At 44.0% G+C, this 25,957-nt stretch overlaps 1 protein-coding gene across 7 annotated transcripts in view; it reads left to right on the top strand.

The window, feature by feature from the left end:
- Window positions 1-25,957, top strand: part of SORCS1 (sortilin related VPS10 domain containing receptor 1) — a 1,084,285-nt gene that overhangs the window by 982,183 nt on the left and 76,145 nt on the right. For all 7 annotated transcript variants that reach the window (XM_082267343.1, XM_082267340.1, XM_082267339.1 and 4 more), the window contains one exon: window positions 8,933-9,064. In XM_082267343.1, coding sequence (XP_082123469.1) covers window positions 8,933-9,064 — 132 coding nt within the window. The remainder of the gene's footprint in view (window positions 1-8,932; window positions 9,065-25,957) is intronic.

Here is a 25,957-nt window from a genome sequence, read left to right as displayed (position 1 = left end):
TAAATAGGAGGATCAGAGGAGCTCTGTGATCATTCCAGAGAGAACAGTGGTCTGCTGTGTTTACAACAGCAGACTGCCGTTCTCTCTCCATTGGGGGGGGGATTGCGGGTGCCTGGCGGCGCAGACTGTCGTTCTCTCTCCACGGGGGGGGGGGGGGATAGCGGGTGCCCGGCGGCGCATACTGTCGTTCTTTCTCCACGGGGGGGGGATCGCGGGTGCCCGGCGGCGCAGACTGTCGTTCTTTCTCCACGGGGGGGGGGGGGATCGCGGGTGCCCGGCGGCGCAGACTGTCGTTCTTTCTCCACGGGGGGGATCGCGGGTGCCCGGCGGCGCAGACTGTCGTTCTCTCTCCACGGGGGGGGGGATCGCGGGTGCCCGGCGGTGCAGACTGTCGTTCTCTCTCCACGGGGGGATCGCGGGTGCCCGGCGGCACAGACTGACGTTCTCTCTCCATGGGGGGGGGGGGATCGCGGGTGCCCGGCGGCGCAGACTGTCGTTCTCTCTCCACGGGGGGGGGGGGGATCGCGGGTGCCCGGCGGTGCAGACTGTCGTTCTCTCTCCACGGGGGGATCGCGGGTGCCCGGCGGCACAGACTGTCGTTCTCTCTCCATGGGGGGGGGATCGCGGGTGCCCGGCGGCTCAGACTGTCGTTCTCTCTTCACGGGGGGGGATCGCGGGTGCCCGGCGGCGCAGACTGTCGTTCTCTCTCCACGGGGGGGATCGCGGGTGCCCGGCGGCGCAGACTGTCGTTCTCTCTCCAAGGGGGGGATTGCGGGTGCCCGGCGGCGCAGACTGTCGTTCTCTCTTCACGGGGGGGGATCGCGGGTGCCCGGCGGCGCAGACTGTCGTTCTCTCTCCACGGGGGGGATCGCGGGTGCCCGGCGGCAATCGCGGGCACTGGCCCCGTGGATCGGCTTCCCCGCTACCTAATGGGGGCGTGTGCACACGTTCCTGCGAACCGATGTACCTATACGTTAGTTCATGCAGCTGAGTTGCACTATCTCTGTGGCGGGCAGTTGGCAAGTAGTTAATTTGTTCCTTCTGCAAAAAAAAGAAAAGAAAACATTCCGCCCTTGTTTTTCGGAATTGCTTCCTTGCAGCTGTTATTTCCCCGTTACCTTGCCGGCAATCTGGATCTCTCTAACGAGAAACTTTTGTGTAGAAGGCAGAAGTGGCAGCGAGGGACCTGCCTATTTTCGGAGTCACGCATTTCCAGTTGAGAGATTAAAGAACATGTTACGTGCGCCGTGCGTTTTGGCCCACCGAGCCCCGCGTCCATCTGTTTAGCCCTTACACAGCTGATTTGTAACTTGCTGGAGATGGTCGCTCCTCCTAACATTTCATAAAGCACCTCTATGCATTATTGAAGGACTTGGGGGAAATAAGACAGAGGAGGAAGATTCTCCTCTCCACTTTTTTTTTTTTGTTGTTGCAATTTTGAATGGCTGTCGTTTATAGAGAGGAGAATTTGGGAGGCAGAAAGCCCTGCGGCCCCGTCCCCTGTTCTGCTGCGATACCCAGAGGCGGCCTGGATGCTCAGCCAGGCTAGCAATGGCAATTAATCAGCACGTGCGGCAAATCGCTTGCTTGGCTTCTATTCCCCTGAGCCGCTCCTCTGGGGGACAGGTGCACCTTGCCACGAGTCGGTGTGCCAGCTGCGTTTTGAACCTAAATTCTGTCTGCTAATTAAAATGGTCAAGATGTAAACCTGCAGTCTGCAAACAGAACGCAGCGGGGGAAGCGGCTGGCTCCCGGTTTCCAGCCATCGGCAGCCAATTTTACGCCTCGGCGTCGGCCCCCGGCTGCCAGCTTCATCGGTTTAACTCCTTAAAGTAGATGTGAACTCTAAGCTGGATGACAATTACTTTACTCTGTGCATTGTATATCATAAGAACATTTCTTTTTTATTTTTTTTTAACCACTTCACCTCTGGAAGGTTTTCCCACCTTCATGACCAGGGCATTTTTTACTATTCATCACTGCGCTACTTTAACTGGAAATTGTACGGTCATGCAACACTGTACACAAATGACATTTATATCATTTTTTTCACACTAATAGAGCGTTCTTTTGGTGGTATTTAACCACTTCTGGACTGGAAGGATTTGCCTCCTTAATGACCAGGCAATATTTTGCGATTTGGCACTGCGTTATTTTAACCACTTGACCTCTGGAAGGTTTCCCCCCCTTCTATGATCAGGGCATTTTTTACTATTCATCACTGCGCTACTTGAACTGGAAATTGTGCGGTCATGCAACACTGTACACAAATGACATTTATATTATTTTTTTTCGCACAAATAGAGCTTTCTTTTGGTGGCTGCGTCAGGCAGCCCCGCCTGCGCAAACCGATGTAGGTATACGTCGGTCCTGTGCCTGCAGCTAGGGGGCGAGCGCGCGGCGGCGGCACGCTCCAGCCTCCACTCATCAGCGGGGACTCAGATGCACGGGGCAGGCAGCTCTATACGTCAGTCCCGTGCCTGCAGCTAGGGGGTGAGCATGCGGCGGCACGCTCCCGCCCCCACTTGGCAGCGGGGACTCTGCATGGGGCAGGCGGCTCTATACGTCGGCCCCATGCCTGCAGCAAGAGGGCGAGCGTGTGGCAGCACGCTCCCGCCCCCACTTGGCAGCAATGACTCCGATGCCTGTGTCAGATGGCTCTGATTGCCATCTGACACCCGCGATCGCTCCCCACTGAGAGAAGAACGGTCAGCTGTTGTAAACGTATCTGACCGTTCTTCTCTCTGGAATGATCACAGAGCCCCTGTGATCGTTCTATATAGGATCACAGATCTCTGTGATCATTTCACAAGCCACGCCCCCATATAGTTAGAATCACTCCCCTAGGCTCACATTGAATCCCTTGATCACCCACAATGGTAACCCCTTCCCTGCCAGTGTCATTATAACAGTAACAGTGCATATTTTTAGCACTGATTACTGTAGTAATGTCACTGGTACCCCCAAAAGTGTCAAAAATGTCAGTTAGGGGTCCGATCTGTCCGCCACAATGTCGCATTCCTGCTAAAAATCGCAGATCACTGCCATTACTAGTAAAAAAAATAAAATAAATAAAAATGACATGAATCTTTCCCGTAGTTAGTAGACGCGATGACTTTTGCGCACACCTAACAAAATACGCTTATTGCGATTTTTTTTTTTAACCAAAAATATGTAGCAGAAAACAAATTGGTCTGAAATGATAAAAAAATTTGATTTTTACATTTTTTTTGGGAATGTTATATATCAGAATCTGAAAAAAATATATATATATATATTTTTTTTTCTGAATTGTCGCTCTTTTTGTTTATAGTGCAAAAAAATAAAAATCGCAGAGGTGATCAAATACCACCAAAAGAAATTTGTTTGTGGGAAAAAAAGGGGAAGGGGTTAACATCTAGGGGCAATCAAGGGGGTAACTGTGCGCCTACCAAGTGTAATGTGTGCTGCCTTTACTTTCTGATCTGGCTGTTTTTTCTCCCATTTTCAGGGAAAATAAATAGGCAGATCATTATTCTGTGTACACAGAGTTCTGTGTGTGATTGGACACAGCTGATCAGCAGGTTTCAGCCAAAATCATTGGCTGAAATCTGCTGCTAAACTCAAGCTGTGTCCAACCACAGCATGGATCGGCAGGGAGCGCACGCAAGAAGACCGGTCACGTACATGTGACTGTGCCTGTGCCTGCCGCTCAGTACATTTATTCGGTCAGCAGGTGGTTAACCACTTCACCTCTGGAAGATTTACCCCCCCCCCCCCTTCCTGACCAGCCCATATTTTGGGATTACTTTAACTGGCAACACTGTACCCAAATAAAATTGATGTCGTTTTTTTCCCCACAGATAGAGCTTTCTTTCGGTGGTATTTGATCACCTCTGTGTTTTCTATTTTTTTGCGCTATAAAACAAAGACTGACAATTTAAAAAAAATATATTTATTTTTTACTTACTGCTATAAGGCTAAGTTCACATGTAGGCGTTTTGGGGCATTTTTGCTGAGTTTTTCTGCTCTAGGATCAGCTCAAAAAACGCCCAACAAGACAAATCCTATTCATTTCAATGGCCCCTGTTCACATCTGAGCGTTTTGACGTTTTAAGCAAAACGCCCAACGCTTAAAAAAAGTACATGAGCTTCTTTTTGGGCAGATTACAGGCGTTTTTTTTTTTTTTTTCCATTGGTTACTCGTCAACCTAAAAACGCCTGCACAAAAACGCCTGTAAAAACGCCTGAAAAAACACCTTAAAAAACGCCTGTAAATAGCAACGCCAAGATGTGAACGTAAAACTTATCCAATAAAAAAATATAAACAAAAAAAGACTGACAATTTAAAAAAATATATTTATTTTTTACTTACATATCCAATAAAAAAAAAAATATAAAAAATCAAATGCCTTCATAAATTTAGGCCAATATGTATTCTACTACTTGCTTTTGGTGAAAAAATCCCAATACGTGTATATTGATTGGTTTGCGCAAAAGTTATAGCATCTACAAACTATCGGATATAGTTATGAAATGTTTATTTATTTCTTTATTTTTAATAGTAATTGAGGTGATCAGTGATTTTTTTTAGCAGGGCAGCCATATTGCAGCAGAGAAATTGGACACTACCCTGACACTTTTGACACTTTTTTTGGGGACCAGTGACACTAATACTGTAATAAGTGCTAAAAATATGCACTGTCACTGTACTAATGACACCGGCAGGGAAGGATTAAAAGTGTGCCTAAAATATGTTTTCTTACTGTGTAGGAGATGCTTTTACTAGGGGAAGACATGGATCCCTGTCTCTGCTTTGCAGGAACACAGGACTCATGCCTTCATTACTGACAGAACGGTAATCTGCCTGTGTCCTGAATGATCAGCAGGGGCCGATCAACATTGGGTCCACATTAGGGATCGACCGATTATCAGCAAAGCCCATATATCAGGGGCCGATCTGCGCTTTTCCCAATATATCAGAATCGGCCCCCGGAGGTTACCGAATCTGATATTGCCGATATTTTGGAAAGTGCTTGTACCGGAGTGATGCCTGCAGCTAAAGGCATCACCCCGATACCAGCGTCCATAGCCGACGGTCGGCTGTCTTGTAATGACAACCAATGTGGCTGAGGAGCCGCTCGGCTGTCATTACAAGGAGCGGGAGGGGACGTCCCCCCCCTCCCGCCGCCTTCCGCGTCTCCAGGGGACATCCCACCGGGAGACCCGGGCAACCAGCCTGCACAGCCGCCGAAGACCCGATCATAGCCGCATTCGGCTCTGATCGGGTCTCCATGCAAAAACCCGGTAGTGATATCATGACATTACTTCTGGGTACTCGGCGCCAGATTAAAAAAAATTACAGCATTCAAAACAGCCAAACTTGGCGTTTTGAATGCTTTTAAGTGCAGAAGAGGGGTGTTGGGTCTTTTACATCCCCAGATCCCTCCACAAAATTGCCTGTCAAAAAAAAAAAAAAATAATTAAATGTAGAAAAATATCGGCCGATACCGATATGCATTGGCCAAAATATCGGTATCTGCAATGAAAAACCGTTACCGGTCGATTACTAGTCCACGTAACCCGCTTTGTGGAATCACAGAGGGAGAGAGCAGACAGCGGTGGCAGTGCAGGATCACGTATATATACGCAAGGGCGTATTTATAGGTGCTCCTACACAGCACGGCCGCCTTGTAGCAGTAAAAGTGCTATTGGGCAGTCAACTTTTTTTAAAACGTTTTTCATTCTTTTTCCCAGTTTCTGCTCCTCTCCAGTCTTTTTTCACTCACTTCCTCCCTACATGCTTCCTCGATCGTATCAGCTAGACTGACTCTGTAAAAACAGTGGACCATGCATGTGCAATGTTTGTTGGCACTGCCACTTTTATATCCACTAGGGGGCATGTGCGACAACGTGAGTGACAATGTAGAAGCACAACTAGGAGACAATTGTCACCCCATGATAGGAAGTGCCTGCACATGGAATTTCGCGGCAGGATCATCAGGAATTATTTTAATAAATTATTTGAAAATTACTTTTTTTTGGACTTATATACAGTGCCTTGCGAAAGTATTCGGCCCCCTTGAACTTTGCGACCTTTTGCCACATTTCAGGCTTCAAACATAAAGATATAAAACTGTAATTTTTTGTGAATAATCAACAACAAGTGGGACACAATCAGGACGTGGAATGAAATTTATTGGATATTTCAAACTTTGTTAACAAATAAAAAAACTGAAAAATTGGGCGTGCAAAATTATTCAGCCCCTTTACATTCAGTGCAGCAAACTCTCTCCAGAAGTTCAGTGAGGATCTCTGAATGATCCAATGTTGACCTAAATGACTAATGATGATAAACAGAATCCACCTGTGTGTAATCAAGTCTCCGTATAAATGCACCTGCACTGTGATAGTCTCAGAGGTCCGTTTAAAGCACAGAGAGCATCATGAAGAACAAGGAACACACCAGGCAGGTCCGAGATACTGTTGTGGAGAAGTTTAAAGCCGGATTTGGATACAAAAAGATTTCCCAAGTTTTAAACATCCCAAGGAGCACTGTGCAAGGGATAATATTGAAATGGAAGGAGTATCAGACCACTGCAAATCTACGAAGACCTGGACGTCCCTCTAAACTTTCAGCTCATACAAGGAGAAGACTGATCAGAGATGCAGCCAAGAGGCCCATGATCACTCTGGATGAACTGCAGAGATCTACAGCTGAGGTGGGAGACTCTGTTCATAGGACAACAATCAGTCGTATACTGCACAAATCTGGCCTTTATGGAAGAGTGGCAAGAAGAAAGCCATTTCTTAAAGATATCCATAAAAAGTGTTGTTTAAAGTTTGCCACAAGCCACCTGGGAGACACACCAAACATGTGGAAGAAGGTGCTCTGGTCAGATGAAACCAAAATCTAACATTTTGGCAACAATGCAAAACGTTATGTTTGGCGTAAAAGCAACACAGCTCATCACCCTGAACACACCATCCCCACTATCAAACATGGTGGTGGCAGCATCATGGTTTGGGCCTGCTTTTCTTCAGCAGGGACAGGGAAGATGGTTACAATTGATGGGAAGATGGATGGAGCCAAATACAGGACCATTCTGGAAGAAAACCTGATGGAGTCTGCAAAAGATCGGAGACTGGGACGGAGATTTGTCTTCCAACAAGACAATGATCCAAAACATAAAGCAAAATCTACAATACAATGGTTTACAAATAAACATATCCAGGTGTTAGAATGGCCAAATCAAAGTCCAGACCTGAATCCAATCGAGAATCTGTGGAAAGAACTGAAAACTGCTGTTGACAAACGCTCTCCATCCAACCTCACTGAGCTCGAGCTGTTTTGCAATGAGGAATGGGCAAAAATTTCAGTCTCTTGATGTGCAAAACTAAAAGAGACATACCCCAAGCGACTTACAGCTGTAATCGCAGCAAAAGGTGGCGCTACAAAGTATTAACTTAAGGGGGCTGAATAATTTTGCACGCCAATTTTTCCGTTTTTTATTTGTTAAAAAAGTTTGAAATATCCAATAAATTTCGTTCCACTTCATGATTGTGTCCAACTTGTTGTTGATTCTTCAAAAAAAAAATACAGTTTTATATCTTTATGTTTGAAGCCTGAAATGTGGTAAAAGGTCGAAAAGTTCAAGGGGGCCGAATACTTTCGCAAGGCACTGTACTTGTTCTGGATCAATAATTACTAAGTAGCAAAGCATAAAGATCACGAAAGGAATACCTTTTAAAACAAGTCAGCAGTGACATGCCAGATTTTTATTGCCACTGGAGAAATTGGGCTTGTACTAACGATAGAAGATGCCAATCTTTATTAGTATTGTGCAGGGGTCTCCAAATAATGGTGGGTCCTCAGAATCCATGCACAGACAGAGGATTCAGATTAGGGGACACTAATGTAAAGGGGGGCTCTGATGGAGACACTGGTGTAAGAGGGGCTCTGATGGGGACTCTGACATAAGGAGGGACTATGATTGGGGACCATCATGTAAAGAGGAACTTTGATAGGGACCATGATGTAATGGGGGAATCTGATGTGTACCCTGATGTAAGAGGGGACACTGATGAGGGCATTGGAGTATGGGGGACTCTGATTGGAACCGTGACAAGGGGTCATTCTGATGGGGGCCATGATGTAAGGGGGGACTCTAATGGGGATCATTATGTAGGACTCTGATGGGGACCGTGATGTAAGAGGGGACTCCTATGGGGTCACTGGTTTAAGGAAGGACACTGATAGGGACCCTGATATAAGGATGGACTCTGATTTGGGTCCATTATGTAAGGTGGGACTTCGATGAGCAACATGATGTATGAGGGGACTCCTATGGGGTCACTGGTTTAAGGAAGGACACTGATAGGGACCCTGATATAAGGATGGACTCTGATTTGGGTCCATTATGTAAGGCGGGACTTTGATGAGCAACATGATGTATGAGGGGACTCCTATGGGGTCACTGGTTTAAGGAAGGACACTGATAGGGACCCTGATATAAGGATGGACTCTGATTTGGGTCCATTATGTAAGGCGGGACTTTCGATGGGCACCATGATGTAAGGGGGACTACAGCAAAGGATGAAGCTACAGGTCGAAAATAACATCTAATATAGCATTAAAGAAGAACTAAAGGCAAAATGTTTTTTTTTTATTATTTTGAATAGTAACTAAGGGTTATAACCCCTGTCAGTTCTTTTTTTTTGTCACGGGGGAAATGTCCCTTTTATTTGCTGTCCCATACCCGAAATGTTGGGTTTTATTTCATTTTCAGCATGACTGTGATTGGTTTGTACATTAGTTCTGTCCTTGGGGGTGAACCACATCTTAAGTCATAGCTCTGATTGTTTTTTTGTTTTTTTTTGGTTGCCCGTACGGGGACCGAACCCACAATGGTTTGTGTTTTTTATGTCCGTCTACCTCTGTCTTTCTGTGCAGGCCACAGGAGTCAACAGTAAGCAGATTCTGGTTGCCATCTTACCAGGGTTACCCACCTCAGCTGAGTTGTTTATTCTGCCCCACCAAGACAGCCCAGGGGAAGCCAAGAAGAAGACAGAAGATTTGACACAGGTAATCAATGAATACAATGAAATCATTTTCCAGGCTTTGCCTTTTACTCATGGTGGCCCTTTATTCATCTATGTAACCTGTTGGCCTTTTTAAAAATGTAATGCAAGCTCACAGCCCTAGGTAAATGGACTGGAAGCTCTTCAGATAACTACGATGGAAGCTTTTCAGATAAATACCTTAGACGCTCTCAGATAAATATATACCTTGGACGCTCTCCAGATAAATAACCTGGAAGCTCCCCAGATAAATCCCCTGGAAGCTCTTCAGATAACTACCATGGAAGCTCTTCAGATAACTACCATGGAAGCTCTTCAGATAACTACCATGGAAGCTCTTTAGATAACTACCATGGAAGCTCTTCAGATAACTACCATGGAAGCTCTTCAGATAAATACCTTGGACGCTCTCAGATAAATAATCTGGAAGCTCCTCAGATAAATAACCTGGAAGCTCCTCAGATAAATAACCTGGAAGCTCCTTAGATAAATACCCTGGAAGGTCCTCAGATAAATAACCTGTAAGCTCCTTAGATAAATACCCTGGAAGGTTCTTAGATAAATAACATGGAAGCTCCTTAGATAAATACACTGGAAGGTCCTCAGATAAATACCCTGGAAGCTCCTCAGATAAATACCCATGAAAGATCCTCAGATAAATAACCTGGACGCTCCTCAGATAAATACCCTGGAAGTTCCTCAGATAAAAACCCTGGAAGTTCCTCAGATAAATACCCTGGAAGCTCCTCAGATACATACGTTTGAAGTTCCTCAGATAAATACCCTGGAAGTTCCTCAGATAAATACCCTGGAAGCTCCTCAGATAAATACCAATGAAAGATCCTCAGATAAATACCCTGGAAGCTGCTCAGATAAATACCCTGGAAGTTCCTCAGATAAATACCCTGGAAGTTCCTCAGATAAATACCCTGGAAGCTTCTCAGATAAATATATTGGAAGTTCCTCAGATAAATACCTTGGAAGCTTTGCAGATAAATACCAGGGAAACTCCTCAGAAGAATAACTTTGAAGCCCCTCAGATAAATACTCTCCAAGCTCCTCAGATAAATACCCTGGAAGCTCCTCAGATAAATACCCTGGAAGCTTCTCAGATAAATACCCTGGGAGCTCCTCAGATAATTACAATGGAAGTTCCTCAGATAAATACCCTGGGAGCTCCTCAGATAATTACAATGGAAGTTCCTCAGATAAATACCATGGGAGCTCCTTGGTTTGCTAACACAAAAGTAGCATTTTTTTTTGTTCAACCCAGCGAGCCCACCAAAGCACAAATTTCAGCGTTCTCAGGAAGGCAGGAAGGTTTTTTTTATCTTAATGCATTCTATGCATTGAGATAAAAAGCCTTCTATGTGTAGTAGCCTCCCCACCGCCCCTAAAACTTACCTGAGACCCTTCTCTGTCCAGCAATGTCCACAAATCACTTGGCCGCCCAGGACTCTCCCTCCTGATTGGCAGAGACACCACAGCGGTGCCATTGGCTACCGCGGCTGTCAATCAAAGTAAGTCAGCCAATCAGGAGAGAGAGGGGGCGAATTACTGCTCCGTGTCTGAATGGACACACACAGAGCTGCAGCTCGGGTGTCCCCCATAGCAAGTCTATCTATCTATCTATCTATCTATCTATCTATCTATCTATCTATCTATCTATCTATCTATCTATCTATCTATCTATCTATCTATCTATCTATCTATCTATCTATCTATCTATCTATCTATCTATCTATCTATCTATCTATCTATCTACAGTATCTCACAAAAGTGAGTACACCCCTCACATTTTTGTAAATGCTTTATTATATCTTTTCATGTGACAACACTGAAGAAATGACACTTTGCTACAATGTAAAGTAGTGAGTGTACAGCTTGTATAACAGTGTAAATTTGCTGTCCCCTCAAATTAACTCAACACACAGTCATTAATGGCTAAACCGCTGGCAACAAAAGTGAGTACACCCCTAAGTGCAAATGTTTAAATTGGGCCCAAATTGTCAATATTTTTTGTGGCCACTATTATTTTCTAGCTATACCTTAACCCTCTTGGGCATGGAGTTCACCAGAGCTTCACAGGTTGCCACTGGAGTCCTCTTCCACTCCTCCATGATGACATCACAGAGCTGGTGGATGTTAGAGACCTTGCGCTCTTCCACCTTCCATTTGAGGATGCCCCACAGATGCTCAATAGGGTTTAGGTCTGGAGACATGCTTGGCCAGTCCATCACCTTTACCCTCAGCTTCTTTAGCAAGGCAGTGGTCGTCTTGGAGGTGTTTTTGGGGTCGTTATGTTGGAATACTGTCTTGCGGCCCAGTCTCCGAAGGGAGGGGATCATGCTCTGCTTCAGTATGTCACAGTACATTTTGGCATTCATGGTTCCCTCAATGAACTGTAGCTCCCCAGTGCCGGCAGCAGTCATGCAGCCCCAGACCATGACACTCCCACCACCATGCTTAACTGTAGGCAAGACGCACTTGTCTTTGTACCCCTCACCTGGTGTCCACCACACACGCTTGACACCATCTGAACCAAATACGTTTATCTTGGTCTCATCAGACCACAGGACATGGTTCCAGTAATCCATGTCCTTAGTCTGCTTGCCTTCAGCAAACTGTTTATGGGCTTTCTTGTGCATTATCTTTAGAAGAGGCTTCCTTCTGGGATGACAGCCATGCAGACCAATTTGGTGCAGTGTGCTGCGTATGGTCTGAGCACTGACAGGCTGTCCCCCCACCTCTTCAACCTCTGCAGCAATGCTGGCAGCACTCATACGTCTATTTCCCAAAGACAACCTCTAGATAAGATGCTGAGCACGTGCACTCAACTCCTTTAGTTGACCGTGGCGAGGTCTGTTCTAAATGGAACCTGTCCTGTTAAACTTCTGTATGGTCTTGGCCACCATGCTGCAGCTCAGTTTCAGGGTCTTGGCAATCTTCTTATAGCCTAGGCCATCTTTATGTAGAGCAACAATTCCTTTTTTCAGATCCTCAGAGAGTTCTTTGCCATGAGGTGCCATGTTGAACTTCCAGTGACCAGTATGAGAGAGTGAGAGTGATAACACCAAATGTACCACACTTGGTCTCCATTCACACCTGAGACCTTGTAACACTAACGAGTCACATGACACAAGGGAGGGAAAATGGCTAATTGGGCCCAATTTGGACATTTTAACTTAGGAGGAGGCAACTAGTGGCAACCTGTGAAGCTCTGGTGAACTCCATGCCCAAGAGGGTTAAGGCAGTGCTGGAAAATAATGGTGGCCACACAAAATATTGACACTTTGGGCCCAATTTGGACATTTTCACTTAGGGGTGTACTCACTTTTGTTGCCAGCGGTTTAGACATTAATTGCTGTGTGTTGAGTTATTTTGAGGGGACAGCAAATTTACACTGTTATACAAGCTGTACACTCATTACTTTACATTGTAGAAAAGGTGTAATTTCTTCAGTGTTGTCACATGAAAAGATATAATACAATATTTACAAAAATGTGAGGGGTGTACTCACTTTTGTGAGATACTGTAGATAAAAAACTTAGAATGATGGAAGGAGGAGATAGAAAGACAAATAGATTTTTATGTTATTCCTACAGATCATATTTAATGAACGTCACCCTATGGAAATATGACAACTTCTCTAACATGAATATATGTGTTTTGCTGTATTTTATAGTGTTGTTTCCTCTGGATGTTTTAAAATCACAAAGTTACGCATTGCTTTTTGTAGATACTAAACGTGATGATTAAGTATATACTTTGATGTTTTATGATGTATCTTACGGTAATGTGTGTTTATCTAGCGCTCCAGGCTTTTTACCTTTATTCTGAATTACCGCTTTAACACCTTAGATCTGCGGGGTTTATAGATTCGTCGGCCCAAACACTCTCTCAGCACTTTCAGCTTTTATTTCTGCAGATCTGCAGGCAGGGCTTGGAGCTCTTCATAGAGAAGTAATGAGTACTGAGATACTACATGAGGCAGGTCAATGGAGATCATCCACTTCTAACAAAGCAACAAAAGATTTTGTCATTCTTGGCTTGCTTACTAGTTGTCAGCGCCCTCACCTTGATGGGATTTCCAAAATACAGGCTGCTGCTGGGTTTGAATTACAGTCCAAGAAATAAATAATACAACGTTTTACTTGCTAAGCGCAATAAAAAGAATACAGACTTGCACAAGTCAGTGACTGGATTATGGTTGTTTCTATATTCTATAATAAGTACTAAGATTTAAGGGCTGCAAGTGAAAGGGTTCCCCACTGCTGCACAGCCAGTCAATCAGAATTTCCTTCTTTCATTCGGACACAGAAATCAGTCTTTGGCTTGTCTTTTTGCTGTTTTATTGGGGGAAGATATCTTGAATGGGGTAAGGGATTTTGGGGTGCCCAGAGTGACTGAAAATGTAGCCTATCCATATACAAGAAACTGGTGACATCACTGATCGTGTAGCCTATCCATTCACAAGGAACTGGTGACTGGACTGAGTATGCGGACTATCCACTTATTAGAGACTGGTTGCATTGACTAGAGCAGCCTTTCTCAACCTTTTCAACACAGAGGAACCCTTGAAATAAATTTCTGGTCTCAGGGAACCCCTGCTAAAAATGAAAAATCTACAACTCATGGCACATTAGTGTGACAGTCAGTGGGATGAATGCTCCTTACTCTTGTCATAAATTGGGAAGAATTACCCCCTTACAGAGAGCTAAAATGAACAATGGTGTCATTGGGAACGTATCTGAGAGGCAGAAATTGCCCATTGCTCAAGGAACCCTTAGCAACCTCAGGAGGAATCCTAGGGTTCCATGGAACCCTGGTTGAGAAACCCTGGACTAGAGACTGGCTATATTAATGAGAATCAAAAGTATAGTGAGAAATTGGATTTTTAAGGTATTCCCCCCAAGCAAGGGATTCCCACACAAAAAAGTAATGAAAAAATCAAATGGTTCCCCAGTGCGACAAAGTGTGAAACAACCAATGCAGAATGTTTGATTCTGATTATCAATGATCCTCTGACTGATCCAGTGTCTGTGTTTAGTGTCCAAAGAAACTGGACTCTGAGCAGGTGCTCTCTCACCAATCCTGATGAGCAGGTGCTCTCTCACCATTCCTGATGTCCTTCTTTATGAGTCTTGGAAGAACAGGCAGTGGCAGCTTTGCATGCTGTGAGATACTGAGATGAATGTATCACTGAGTCCCACTGACTCCACTCAATCAGCGATGCTGCAGGGATGTCTGCAATTCGGCGATGGTCATCCATCCCGCCTGGGCTGAGTCTGCAGGCCGCTGGGTGGTGTGCAGTAGGCCACAGTCCGCTCCCTATGCGGCAGACTGATGCACACACGATGGATCCCGGGAAGCAAGAGAGCGTGGGCCTGTTCAGCAGTTCCCTTTATAGTCTCTCCCACTATTCTCTCCTGGAGCCCACGGCTTGCTGGGAAGTACAGTTTTTAAATAGTTCAGCAGTGCAGCAATATCCTTGTAGAAGACTACAGTTCCCACGAAGCCTTGCTTCCAGTCTTAATAGTATTTTATTCCAGTCTCAGGAGTATGATGCATGAAATCTGAGACCAGCTCCCAGCTACATGAAAATTAAAATACAAAAAGCACGCTTTTCCAGAGGTCAGGAAGTGGCGCAGGCACCCACATGTAGCCTGTGGCGTCCTGGGGGAAACCATCCAACAATCAGGCTCACCACTCCAGACAGAAATTGGGACACCAGCATAATATTGTCTAGGATGGAGGGGGCTGGAGATGAAAAGAATCCAGATGGTACCAAGCTCAACACGATCCAAAACCAGGAAAGCTGCTCTCCTGATGAAAACAATGTCTGCATCCAATACAGTCAACGTGGTTGATCACTGCGAATGCAGCCTTTTCATTCACTTGAGACCAATGACCTCATCAGAAATACTGCCTGTCCATTCCTTGGAGACTAACAACCCCGTAGATAATGCAGCCTATGTATTCACTAAACTTGAGACCTCAATGGAAATGCAGCCTCTCCATTTATTAGAGACCAGTGGCATCACCAAGAATGCAGTCTCTCCATTTATTTGATACCAGTGACCTTACCAAGAATGCAGCCTCTCCATTTATTACAGACCAGTGACATTACCAAGAATGCAGTCTCTCCATTTATTAGATACCAGTGACCTTACCAAGAATGCAGCCTCTCTGTTTATTAGAGACCAGTAAAATTACCAAGAATGCAGTCCCTCCATTTATTAGAGGCCAGTGACATTACCAAGAATGTAGCCTCTTCATTTATTAGAGTCCAGTAACATTACTAAGAATGCAGCCTCTCCATTTATTACAGACCAGTGACATTACCAAGACTGCAGCCTTTCCATTTATTAGAGACCAGTGACCTTACCAAGACTGCAGCCTTTCCATTTATTAGAGACCAGTGACATTACCAAGACTGCAGCCTCACTGTTTATTAGAGATCAGTGACATTACCAAGTGTGCAACCTCTCCATTTATTTGAGACCAGTGACCTTACCAAGACTGCAGCCTCTCCATTTATTAGAGATCAGTGACATTACCAAAAATGCAACCTCTCCTTTTTTTTTGAGACCAGTGACATTACCAATAATGCAGTCTCTCCATTTATTAGAGACCAGTGACATTACCAAGAATGCAACCTCTCCTTTTTTTTGAGACCAGTGACATTACCAATAATGCAGTCTCTCCATTTATTAGAGACCAGTGATATTACCAATAATGCAGCCTCTCTGTTTAATAGATAGTGACATCACCAAGAATGTAGTCTCTCCATTTATTAGAGACCAGTGACCTTACCAAGAATGCAGTCTCTCCATTTATTAGAGACCAGTGACATTACCACAAATGTAGCCACTCTATTTATTAGAGACGAGTGACATTACCAAGAATGCAGTCTCTCCGTTTATTAGAGACTAGTGACCTTACCAAGAATGCAGCCTCTCCATTCTCCTAAAACCAGTAGCTTCACCATCAATTCAGCCTATCCAACTACTAAAGTTCAATTACTTCACTAATAAAAGCAGCTTATTCATTTACAGGAGACCAATGACATTTTTGAAAATGCAGTCTATCAATTTATTAAAGACCAGTGACATCACTAAGAAAACAGCCTACCTATTTACTAAAGACTGATTACATCACTGAGACTGCAACCATTTCATTCACTAGAGACCAGAAACTTCACCATAAATGCAGCCTATCCATTCACTAGAGGCCAGTGACATCACTAAGAAAGCAGTCAATCCATTCACTAGAGGCTGGTGACATCACAAATAAAGCAGCCTATCTATTTACTAAAGACTGATAATAACATCACCGAGACTGTAGCCAATCCATTCTCTAGAGACCAGTGACTTTACCATATATTTAGCCTATGCTTTTACTGAAGAAGAAAGCATCCCATCCATTCACTAGAGGCCATTGACATCACTAAGAAAGCAGTCAATCCATTCACTAGAGTCCGGTGACATCACCAACAATTCAGCCTATCGATTTACTAGATGCTAGTGACATTACTAAGAAAGCAGCCTATCCATTTACTGGAGGCCGTCGACATCACTGAGACTGCAGCCAATTCATTCTCTAGAGACCAGTGACTTCACCATAAATTCAGCCTATCCATTTACTAAAAATGAATGGCATCACTAAGAAAGCAGCCTATCCCTTCACTAGAGACAGGTGACAATGGCAGTGACATCACTAAGAAAGCAGCCTATCCCTTCGCTAGAGACAGGTGACAATGGCAGTGACATCACTAAGAAAGCAGCCTATCCATTCACTAGAGGTTAGTGACATCACTAAGAAAGCAGCCTATGAATTCACTAGAGGTTGGTGACATCACTAAGAAAGCAGCCTATCCATTCACTAGAGGTTAGTGACATCACTAAGAAAGCAGCCTATGAATTCACTAGAGGTTGGTGACATCACTAAGAAAGCAGCCTATGAATTCACTAGAGGTTGGTGACATCACTAAGAAAGCAGCCTATCCATTTACCAAAGACGAATGACATCACTGAGAGTGCAGCCAATCCATTCACTAGAGACCAGTGACTTCACCATAAATTCAGCCTATCCATTTACTAAAGATGGATTACATCACTAAGAAAGCAGCCTACACATTTACTAGAGGCATATGCCATCATAGAGAATGCAGCCCATCCATTCAATAGAGACCAGTGACATCACTAAGAAAGCAACCTATTAATTTACTAAAGAGTGATGACATCACTTTGAATGTAGCCTATTGATTCACTAAAGATGAATGACATTACTAAGAAAGCAGCCTATAGAGACCAGTGACTTTACCATATATTTAGCCTATGCTTTTACTGAAGATCAATGACCTTATTAGGAAAGCAGCCTATCCCTTCACTAGAGACCGGTGACATCACCAACAATTCAGCCTATCGATTTACTAGATGCTAGTGACATTACTAAGAAAGCAGCCTATCCATGTACTGGAGGCCGTCGACATCACTGAGACTGCAGCCAATTCATTCTCTAGAGACCAGTGACTTCACCATAAATTCAGCCTATCCATTTACTAAAAATGAATGACATCACTAAGAAAGCAGCCTATCCCTTCACTAGAGACAGGTGACAATGGCAGTGACATCATTAAGAAAGCAGCCTATCCATTCACTAGAGGTTAGTGACATCACTAAGAAAGCAGCCTATCCATTTACTAAAGACTAATGACATCACTGAGACTGCAGCCAATCCATTCACTAGAGACCGGTGACTTCACCATAAATTCAGCCTATCCATTTACTAAAGATGGATTACATCTCTAAGAAAGCAGCCTACATATTTTCTAGAGGCTTATGACATCATAGAGAATGCAGCCCATCCATTCAATAGAGACCAGTGACATCACTAAGAAAGCAACCTATCCATTTACTAAAGAGTGATGACATCACTTCGAATGTAGCCTATTGATTCACTAAAGATGAATGACATTACTAAGAAAGCAGCCTACCCATTTACCAGAGGCCGATGAGATCATTATATCCAATCACTAGAGACCAGAGGCATCATTGAGAATGTAGCCTATCCATCCACTAAAGACCAGTGACATCACTGACAATGTAGCCTACCCGTTCCTTAGAGACCAGTGACATCACTGACAATGTAGCCTACCTGTTCCTTAGAGTCCAGTGACATCACTGACAATGTAGCCTACCTGTTCCTTAGAGTCCAGTGACATCACTGACAATTTAGCCTACCTGTTCCTTAGAGTCCAGTGACATCACTGACAATGTAGCCTACCTGTTCCTTAGAGACTAGTGACATCACTGACAATGTAGCCTACCTGTTCCTTAGAGACCAGTGACATCACTGACAATGTAGCCTACCTGTTCCTTAGAGATCAGTGACATCACTGACAATGTAGCCTACCTGTTCCTTAGAGACCAGTGACATCACTGACAATGTAGCCTACCTGTTCCTTAGAGTCCAGTGACATCACTGACAATGTAGCCTACCTGTTCCTTAGAGACCAGTGACATCACTGACAATGTAGCCTACCTGTTCCTTAGAGATCAGTGACATCACTGACAATGTAGCCTACCTGTTCCTTAGAGACCAGTGACATCACTGACAATGTAGCCTACCTGTTCCTTAGAGACCAGTGACATCACTGACAATGTAGCCTACCTGTTCCTTAGAGATCAGTGACATCACTGACAATGTAGCCTACCTGTTCCTTAGAGACCAGTGACATCACTGACAATGTAGCCTACCTGTTCCTTAGAGATCAGTGACATCACTGACAATGTAGCCTACCTGTTCCTTAGAGACCAGTGACATCGCTGACAATGTAGCCTACCTGTTCCTTAGAGACCAGTGACATCACTTAGAATAAAGCCTATCCAATTAAAAAATAGCAGTGACATCACTAAGAATGCAGACAGCCCATCCATTTATTTGTGAACTGGTCAGATTGATGACTTTGTAATTTCTCTCTCATCTAATTATTTAAAAGACTCTCCTGTACTTATTGAGTGTCCTCATCAATACTGCTTTAACGGACAAAGTGACCTCCTCAGTTTGTGGGTGTGTCTGATATATATGAAAACACAAAGGTAGTATTGGGTATTCTCCCAGCCCGGTCTAAATTGGTTGAGAATAGAATGCACAAATTCACACATTTATGAGTAAAGCGGATCCCCTCTGGCTTTTGCAAGAATATTGCATTCCAGAGAAATCTTTTCTTTCTGAAATCCCCGAGCCTCAGTGGTCATAAAGAGAGGGAGCATAGAGGAGAAAGCAGCTCAGAGCTCTCCAGGAGACACGAAGGAAGCAGGGAAAAGCCCACAGCTGCATCTGGCCGTCAGGTTAAATCAATCATACTTCATTGGCTTCAAAACGGAGTTCAATGAGGGAAACAACAGCATTTTGGTTTCTATAAAGGCTGCTCTTACAGGTGTATTAACTCTATGACACCCAGAAATATTGAAGCAGATATCCATTTTTTTTAATAAAAAAAATAAAAATAAAAAACTGCTCTGCACTTGTACATATGGAAAAAGTAGCTTTAGCTGCCTTCAGTCTGAATAGTCCCCAGCAGAAGGTCCCTTTCTCCACCAGATGGCTTTCATCTTCCAGCCTTAATGATAGCCATCATCTTTCATCCCAGTTCATGTGAGCCCAGGCTGTAATGGATACCGCAAATAAGAACAACGAAAAGGGCGCACCAGCCTAGCGCATTATCCTCAGTGGGCTTTTATTAAAAATAAACTACTCACAAACATGCAATATAATCCAGCATATCAATTCCATAGAGCAACGTCCATATTATAAGTCCAATGTCTCGTGAAGACGAAAGGCTAACGCGTTTTGAGGCTGTGCCTCTTCCTCAGAGCCTAAGGGCCATGACTGAGTCCTTGGTTTAAATATAGTGGAGAAGACCACCACATGACCTTCAAGATTGTGGGAGGATATACAACCCTTCCGGGTGTGGCTACACAACCAATTAACCAAACTATAACATTGACTTATATTAGTACAAAACTTTACATCTCTATATGCATGGGTGCTATGCTCCCACTGTGGTGACCATTCACCCATATCTTTCTTATAAAATAGCAACACTGGTGGTGCTTGGCAAGTTCATACCAACACATATGACCATCCTCGCATAAGAACTCCATAATACCAAGGGACAGATATATGTAATGGATACCCCCTAAGCCAGTGATGGCGAACCTTGGCACCCCAGATGTTTTAGAACTACATTTCCCATGATGCTCATGTACTCTGCAGTGTAGTTGAGCATCATGGAAATGTAGTTCCAAAACATCTGGGGGGCCAAGGTTCGCCATCACTGCCCTAGGGGTTCATCATCACACGAGCTTGGGCTCACAATACTTTTGCACTAAACGGAGCTCACACTTCAATACATAAGCATCATTGATTGCAGAAGAAGAGGAAGAACCTGTGCCATCAGAAGTCAGAAGATCTTTGGAAAGTAGGTATGTATTATTTGATTTTTTAGGTAAACATCCCTCAAAACTGAAGATCGGCTTTAAAGCATATTATCCATCCGAGATGAAATGTACAGTATGTCACAAAAGTGAGTACACCCCTCACATTTTTGTAAATATTTTATTCTATCTTTTCATGTGACAACACTGAAGAAATGACACTTTGCTACAATGTAAAGTAGTGAGTGTACAGCTTGTATAACAGTGTAAATTAGCTGTGCCCTCAAAAAAACTCAACAGACAGCCATTAATGTCTAAACCGCTGGCAACAAAAGTGAGTACACCCCTAATTGAAAATGTCCAAATTGGGCCCAATTAGCTCTTTTCCCTCCCCGGTGTCATGTAACTCGTTAGTGTTACAAGGTCTCAGGTGTGAATAGGGAGCAGGTGTGTTAAATTTGGTGTTATCGCTCTCACTCTCTCATACTGATCACCGGAAGTTCAACATGGCACCTCATGGCAAAGAACTCTCTGAGGATCTGAAAAAAAGAATGGTTGCTCTACATAAGTATGGCCTAAGCTACAGTGCCTTGCGAAAGTATTCGGCCCCCTTGAACTTTGCGACCATTTGCCACATTTCAGGCTTCAAACATAAAGATATAAACCTGTAATTTTTTGTGAAGAATCAACAAGTGGGACACAATCATGAAGTGGAATGAAATGTATTGGATATTTCAAACTTTGTTAACAAATAAAAAACTGAAAAATTGGGCGTGCAAAATTATTCAGCCCCTTTACTTTCAGTGCAGCAAACTCTCTCCAGAAGTTCAGTGAGGATCTCTGAATGATCCAATGTTGACCTAAATGACTAATGATGATAAATAGAATCCACCTGTGTGTAATCAAGTCTCCGTATAAATGCACCTGCACTGTGATAGTCTCAGAGGTCCGTTTGAAGCGCAGAGAGCATCATGAAGAACAAGGAACACACCAGGCAGGTCCGAGATATTGTTGTGGAGAAGTTTAAAGCCGGATTTGGATACAAAAAGATTTCCCAAGCTTTAAACATCCCAAGGAGCACTGTGCAAGCGATACTATTGAAATGGAAGGAGTATCAGACCACTTCAAATCTACGAAGACCTGGCCGTCCCTCTAAACTTTCAGCTCATACAAGGAGAAGACTGATCAGAGATGCAGCCAAGAGGCCCATGATCACTCTGGATGAACTGCAGAGATCTACAGCTGAGGTGGGAGACTCTGTCCATAGGACAACAATCAGTCGTATACTGTACTAATCTGGCCTTTATGGAAGAGTGGCAAGAAGAAAGACATTTCTTAAAGATATCCATAAAAAAGTGTCATTTAAAGTTTGCCACAAGCCACCTGGGAGACACACCAAACATGTGGAAGAAGGTGCTCTGGTCAGATGAAACCAAAATCAAACTTTTTGGCAACAATGCAAAACGTTATGTTTGGCGTAAAAGCAACACAGCTCATCACCCTGAACACACCATCCCCACTGTCAAACATGGTGGTGGCAGCATCATGGTTTGGGCCTGCTTTTCTTCAGCAGGGACAGGGAAGATGGGTAAAATTGATGGGAAGATGGATGGAGCCAAATACAGGACCATTCTGGAAGAAAACCTGATGGAGTCTGCAAAAGACCTGAGACTGATACGGAGATTTGTCTTCCAACAAGACAATGATCCAAAACATAAAGCAAAATCTACAATGGAATGGCTCACAAATAAACATATCCAGGTGTTAAAATAGCCAAGACAAAGTCCAGACCTGAATCCAATTGAGAATCTGTGGAAAGAACTGAAAACTGCTGTTCACAAACACTCTTTATCCAACCTCACTGAGCTCGAGCTGTTTTGCAAGGAGGAATGGGCAAAAATTTCAGTCTCTCGATGTGAAAAACTGATAGAGACATACCCCAAGTGACTTACAGCTGTAATCGCAGCAAAAGGTGGCGCTACAAAGTATTAACTTAAGGGGGCTGAATAATTTTGCACGCCCAATTTTTCAGTTTTTTTATTTGTTAAAAAAGTTTGAAATATCAAATAAATTTAATTCCACTTCATGATTGTGTCCCACTTGTTGTTGATTCTTCACAAAAAAATTAGTTTTATATCTTTATGTTCAAAGCCTGAAATGTGGCAAAAGGTCGCAAAGTTCAAGGGGGCCGAATACTTTCACAAGGCACTGTATAAGAAGATTGCCAAGACCCTGAAACTGAGCTGCAGCACGGTGGCCACGACCATACAGTGACTTAACAGGACAGGTTCCACTGAGAACAGGCCTCGCTATGGAAGAGGTTGAGTGCACGTGCTCATCGTCATATCCAGAGGTTGTCTTCGGGAAATAGATGTATGAGTTCTGCCAGTATTGCTGCAGAGGTTGAAGGGGTGGGGGGTCAGCCTGTCAGTGCTCAGACCATACGCACACACTGCATCAAATTGGTCTGCATGGCTGTCGTCCCAGAAGGAAGTCTCTTATAAAGCTAATGCACAAGAAAGCCTACAAATATTTAGCTGAAGACAAGCAGACTAAGGACATGGATTACTGGAACCATGTCCTGTGGTCTGATATGACCAAGATAAACTTATTTGGTTCAGATGATGTCAAGCGTGTGTGGTGGCAACCAGGTGAGGAGTACAAAGACAAGTGTGTCTTGCCTACAGTCAAGCATGGTGCATGGTGGGGGGAGTGTCATGGTCTGGGGCTGCATGAGTGCTGCTGACACTGGGGAGCTACAGGTCATTTAGGGAACCATGAATGCCAACATGTATCCTGATACCAAGCCAGCGGGGGCAGTGGGGGCAGAGTTATGCTTTGGGCAATGTTCTACTGGGAAACATTGGGTCTTGCCATTCATGTAGATGTTAATTTAGTGGCCATTCCTTGAGGGATAACGGCTGTTTTGGCAACAAAAAAGGGACCTACTCAATATTAGGTAGGTGGTCATAATGTTATGGTGAGTGGTCATAAGGTAATGGCTGATCGGTATACAAATATGATCTTACGGAACTATTTTTGTTGAAATGAGTGGTTTGGTGGTTATTAACAAGCTAAAAAGTTTTCTCCTGCACTAGTTGGAAATTGCATAAATATAGCGGTAAAGCAAAAAAAGATTTTCACTGAAAGCACCAAGTGTCTTCTTTTGTCCCGTTATCAGTTGGCGATGTGAAGGACACAAAAACTTGGACCATTTCTCCGAGCCTCGCCATAATTCCTCCTGAAATTGGACGCATTCCACCTCGGCAATAAAACATCATCTAATTTGTTATGCTGCTTTTAATATCTTCGACCTAGATCCCGCTTAATCAGAAAATCCAAAGGCTCCAGTGAATCAGGTGTAGGAGCGCGGATTAAGGGTCTCGGTGGGGCCGTTCCCGAGAAAACCACCGACGTTTTTTAAATGCTGAGCTGGCGCACGGAAATATTCAACTCTGCCGCAACCGCTGACCTAAATCAAACTTAAGTGTCTATCACTAATCGCAGGATTATTAATCTTTCCTGCTAATTAGATGTTACTATTCATTTCTTGTCCTTGGTGAAAAATGGCTCATGAAAAATGAGCCCTATTACAGGATTATTCCAGCTCTTGACAACACATTTAATTCAGAAGATGAAGAAGAGTTAGTGGAGATCGCAAAGGAACCAAAAATAGTCCGGAGCACTAATTATTTTCATTGAGCCGAGATGACAGGAGATCAAAAGTTTAAATGTTCAATGAAATGACAGCAAGTTCTACTCTTTTCTATTGTTAAAGTATATCCAAAGCCAAAACTTTTTTTTATTATAGATGTTTTTTTACCATAGGTGTTTTTTATTATAGATATATGAAATGCTTAGAGGTCAGATTTTTTTTCATGCGGAGGGGGGATGTTTACCTCCACTTCCCATTCCTTCCAACTTTCTGAGATTGAAATGAGGGACACCTATAAGCAAAAGCATGTAGGCATAGGACACATCCCCTGTCACGCCCTTCTTAAAGCGGAGTTCCAGCCTAAACACACACTCACCTGTCCAACGGTCCAGCGATGCGGCCGCCCAAAGCCTTGCTCTTCTCCCTCTGTGTCTGGGGCGCTGGCATCACTGGTGTGGGCACCCGGCTATGACAGTTTTCAGCTTCACAGCCGGGTATGCACTGCGCATGCGCGAGTTGCGCTACGCATCGTGATTGGCCGGCAATCTTCTGGGACCTCTGACATGTCCCAGAAGATTGCAGGGAGGGAGGGGGAGAGGAGAACTTCCACTCAGGGCGCCGCGGCACTCCGAGCAGAAGTGGGAGCGGGTACCTGTCAAAACTAGGTACCCCCCCCCCCCCCAAAAAATGACATGCCAAATGTGGCATGTCAGGGGGTTAGAACAGCATAAAGTGGAAGTTCCACTTTTGGGTGGAACTCCGCTTTAACCTCCCTGGCGGTCTGATTATGTCAGAATTTTTGTGCTAAAAGCGGTATATTGTTTTGCATGGAAATCTGTTGTTTTACATTTTAGGCCTGTAATTCTTAGGAATAACTCATCCCGGGTATTATAAAGATTGAAACACAAAATCATAAATTATAATATAATAATAATGAATTTAATCAAATTATTCATTGTTTTCGAAGTGGAGATATTTCATTATGAGGGGGAATCTGTACTCTGACATGACCGTGCCAAAGAATGGAGTGGCAATGTATTGGTTGTCCAATACCACTTCTGCAGGGGTTTTCCCACCACTCCCTGAAGAATTATTAGGCCCAGAAATTTCCAAATGTCATCTTTGGTCACTGGTTCCCACTTTCTGCATCTTGCAAACTTCCAATGAGTAGTGCATTGTTGCTCTTTGTACCGGTTGGTCTCGGTAACTATTTTTTCAATAACCTCATCGGTCAGAAATAATTGTAGGTATGCCAAGGGATTGTGATGGTCATCGTCAACTTTCATACCAGGTGCTCCAGTAAATTGGAATCTTGGGGGGCGATACCTGATCCGTATTGCAGTCAATAGAGCACCAAGTCTGCACATCGCTAAGCTCAGTCGCAGAATCGTCGCTGTTGTCACTTTTAGTACCTGATGACGAATTTTCACATGAATCGCTATCGCTCACTTCTTCAAATAATTCTGATACACCGTCGCTGTTTTTCAGTTCGTCCGAAAGCGTTTTTGTGCTAAAAGAAAGCTTTTTGGACGCCATGGACGTTATCAATTTTCCAGGCACAAAGTACCGCAAAAAGTACAGGCTGGGCACTGGAAAGGACACTAGGTGAAATGGCATGATACAAAATTTAAATCCTAACAGATTACACTGTATCATGTCATTTTTTTTTTAATCTCCCGCCGGTTCCACCCCCCTGCGACGTGGCGCTCGCAGGGAAGGGAACCGGAAGACAGATGCCGGCATCAGCCGAGCACACAGCAAGAGGACAGCAGGAGGATGGCTGGAAGAAAGGCTGGGG

The sequence above is a fragment of the Pelophylax lessonae genome, assembly GCF_965119305.1.
Source record: "Pelophylax lessonae genome assembly, chromosome: 9".
Taxonomy (NCBI): domain Eukaryota; kingdom Metazoa; phylum Chordata; class Amphibia; order Anura; family Ranidae; genus Pelophylax; species Pelophylax lessonae.
Note: the sequence above shows the minus strand (reverse complement) of the source record. Positions and strands in the feature narration are given on the sequence as shown.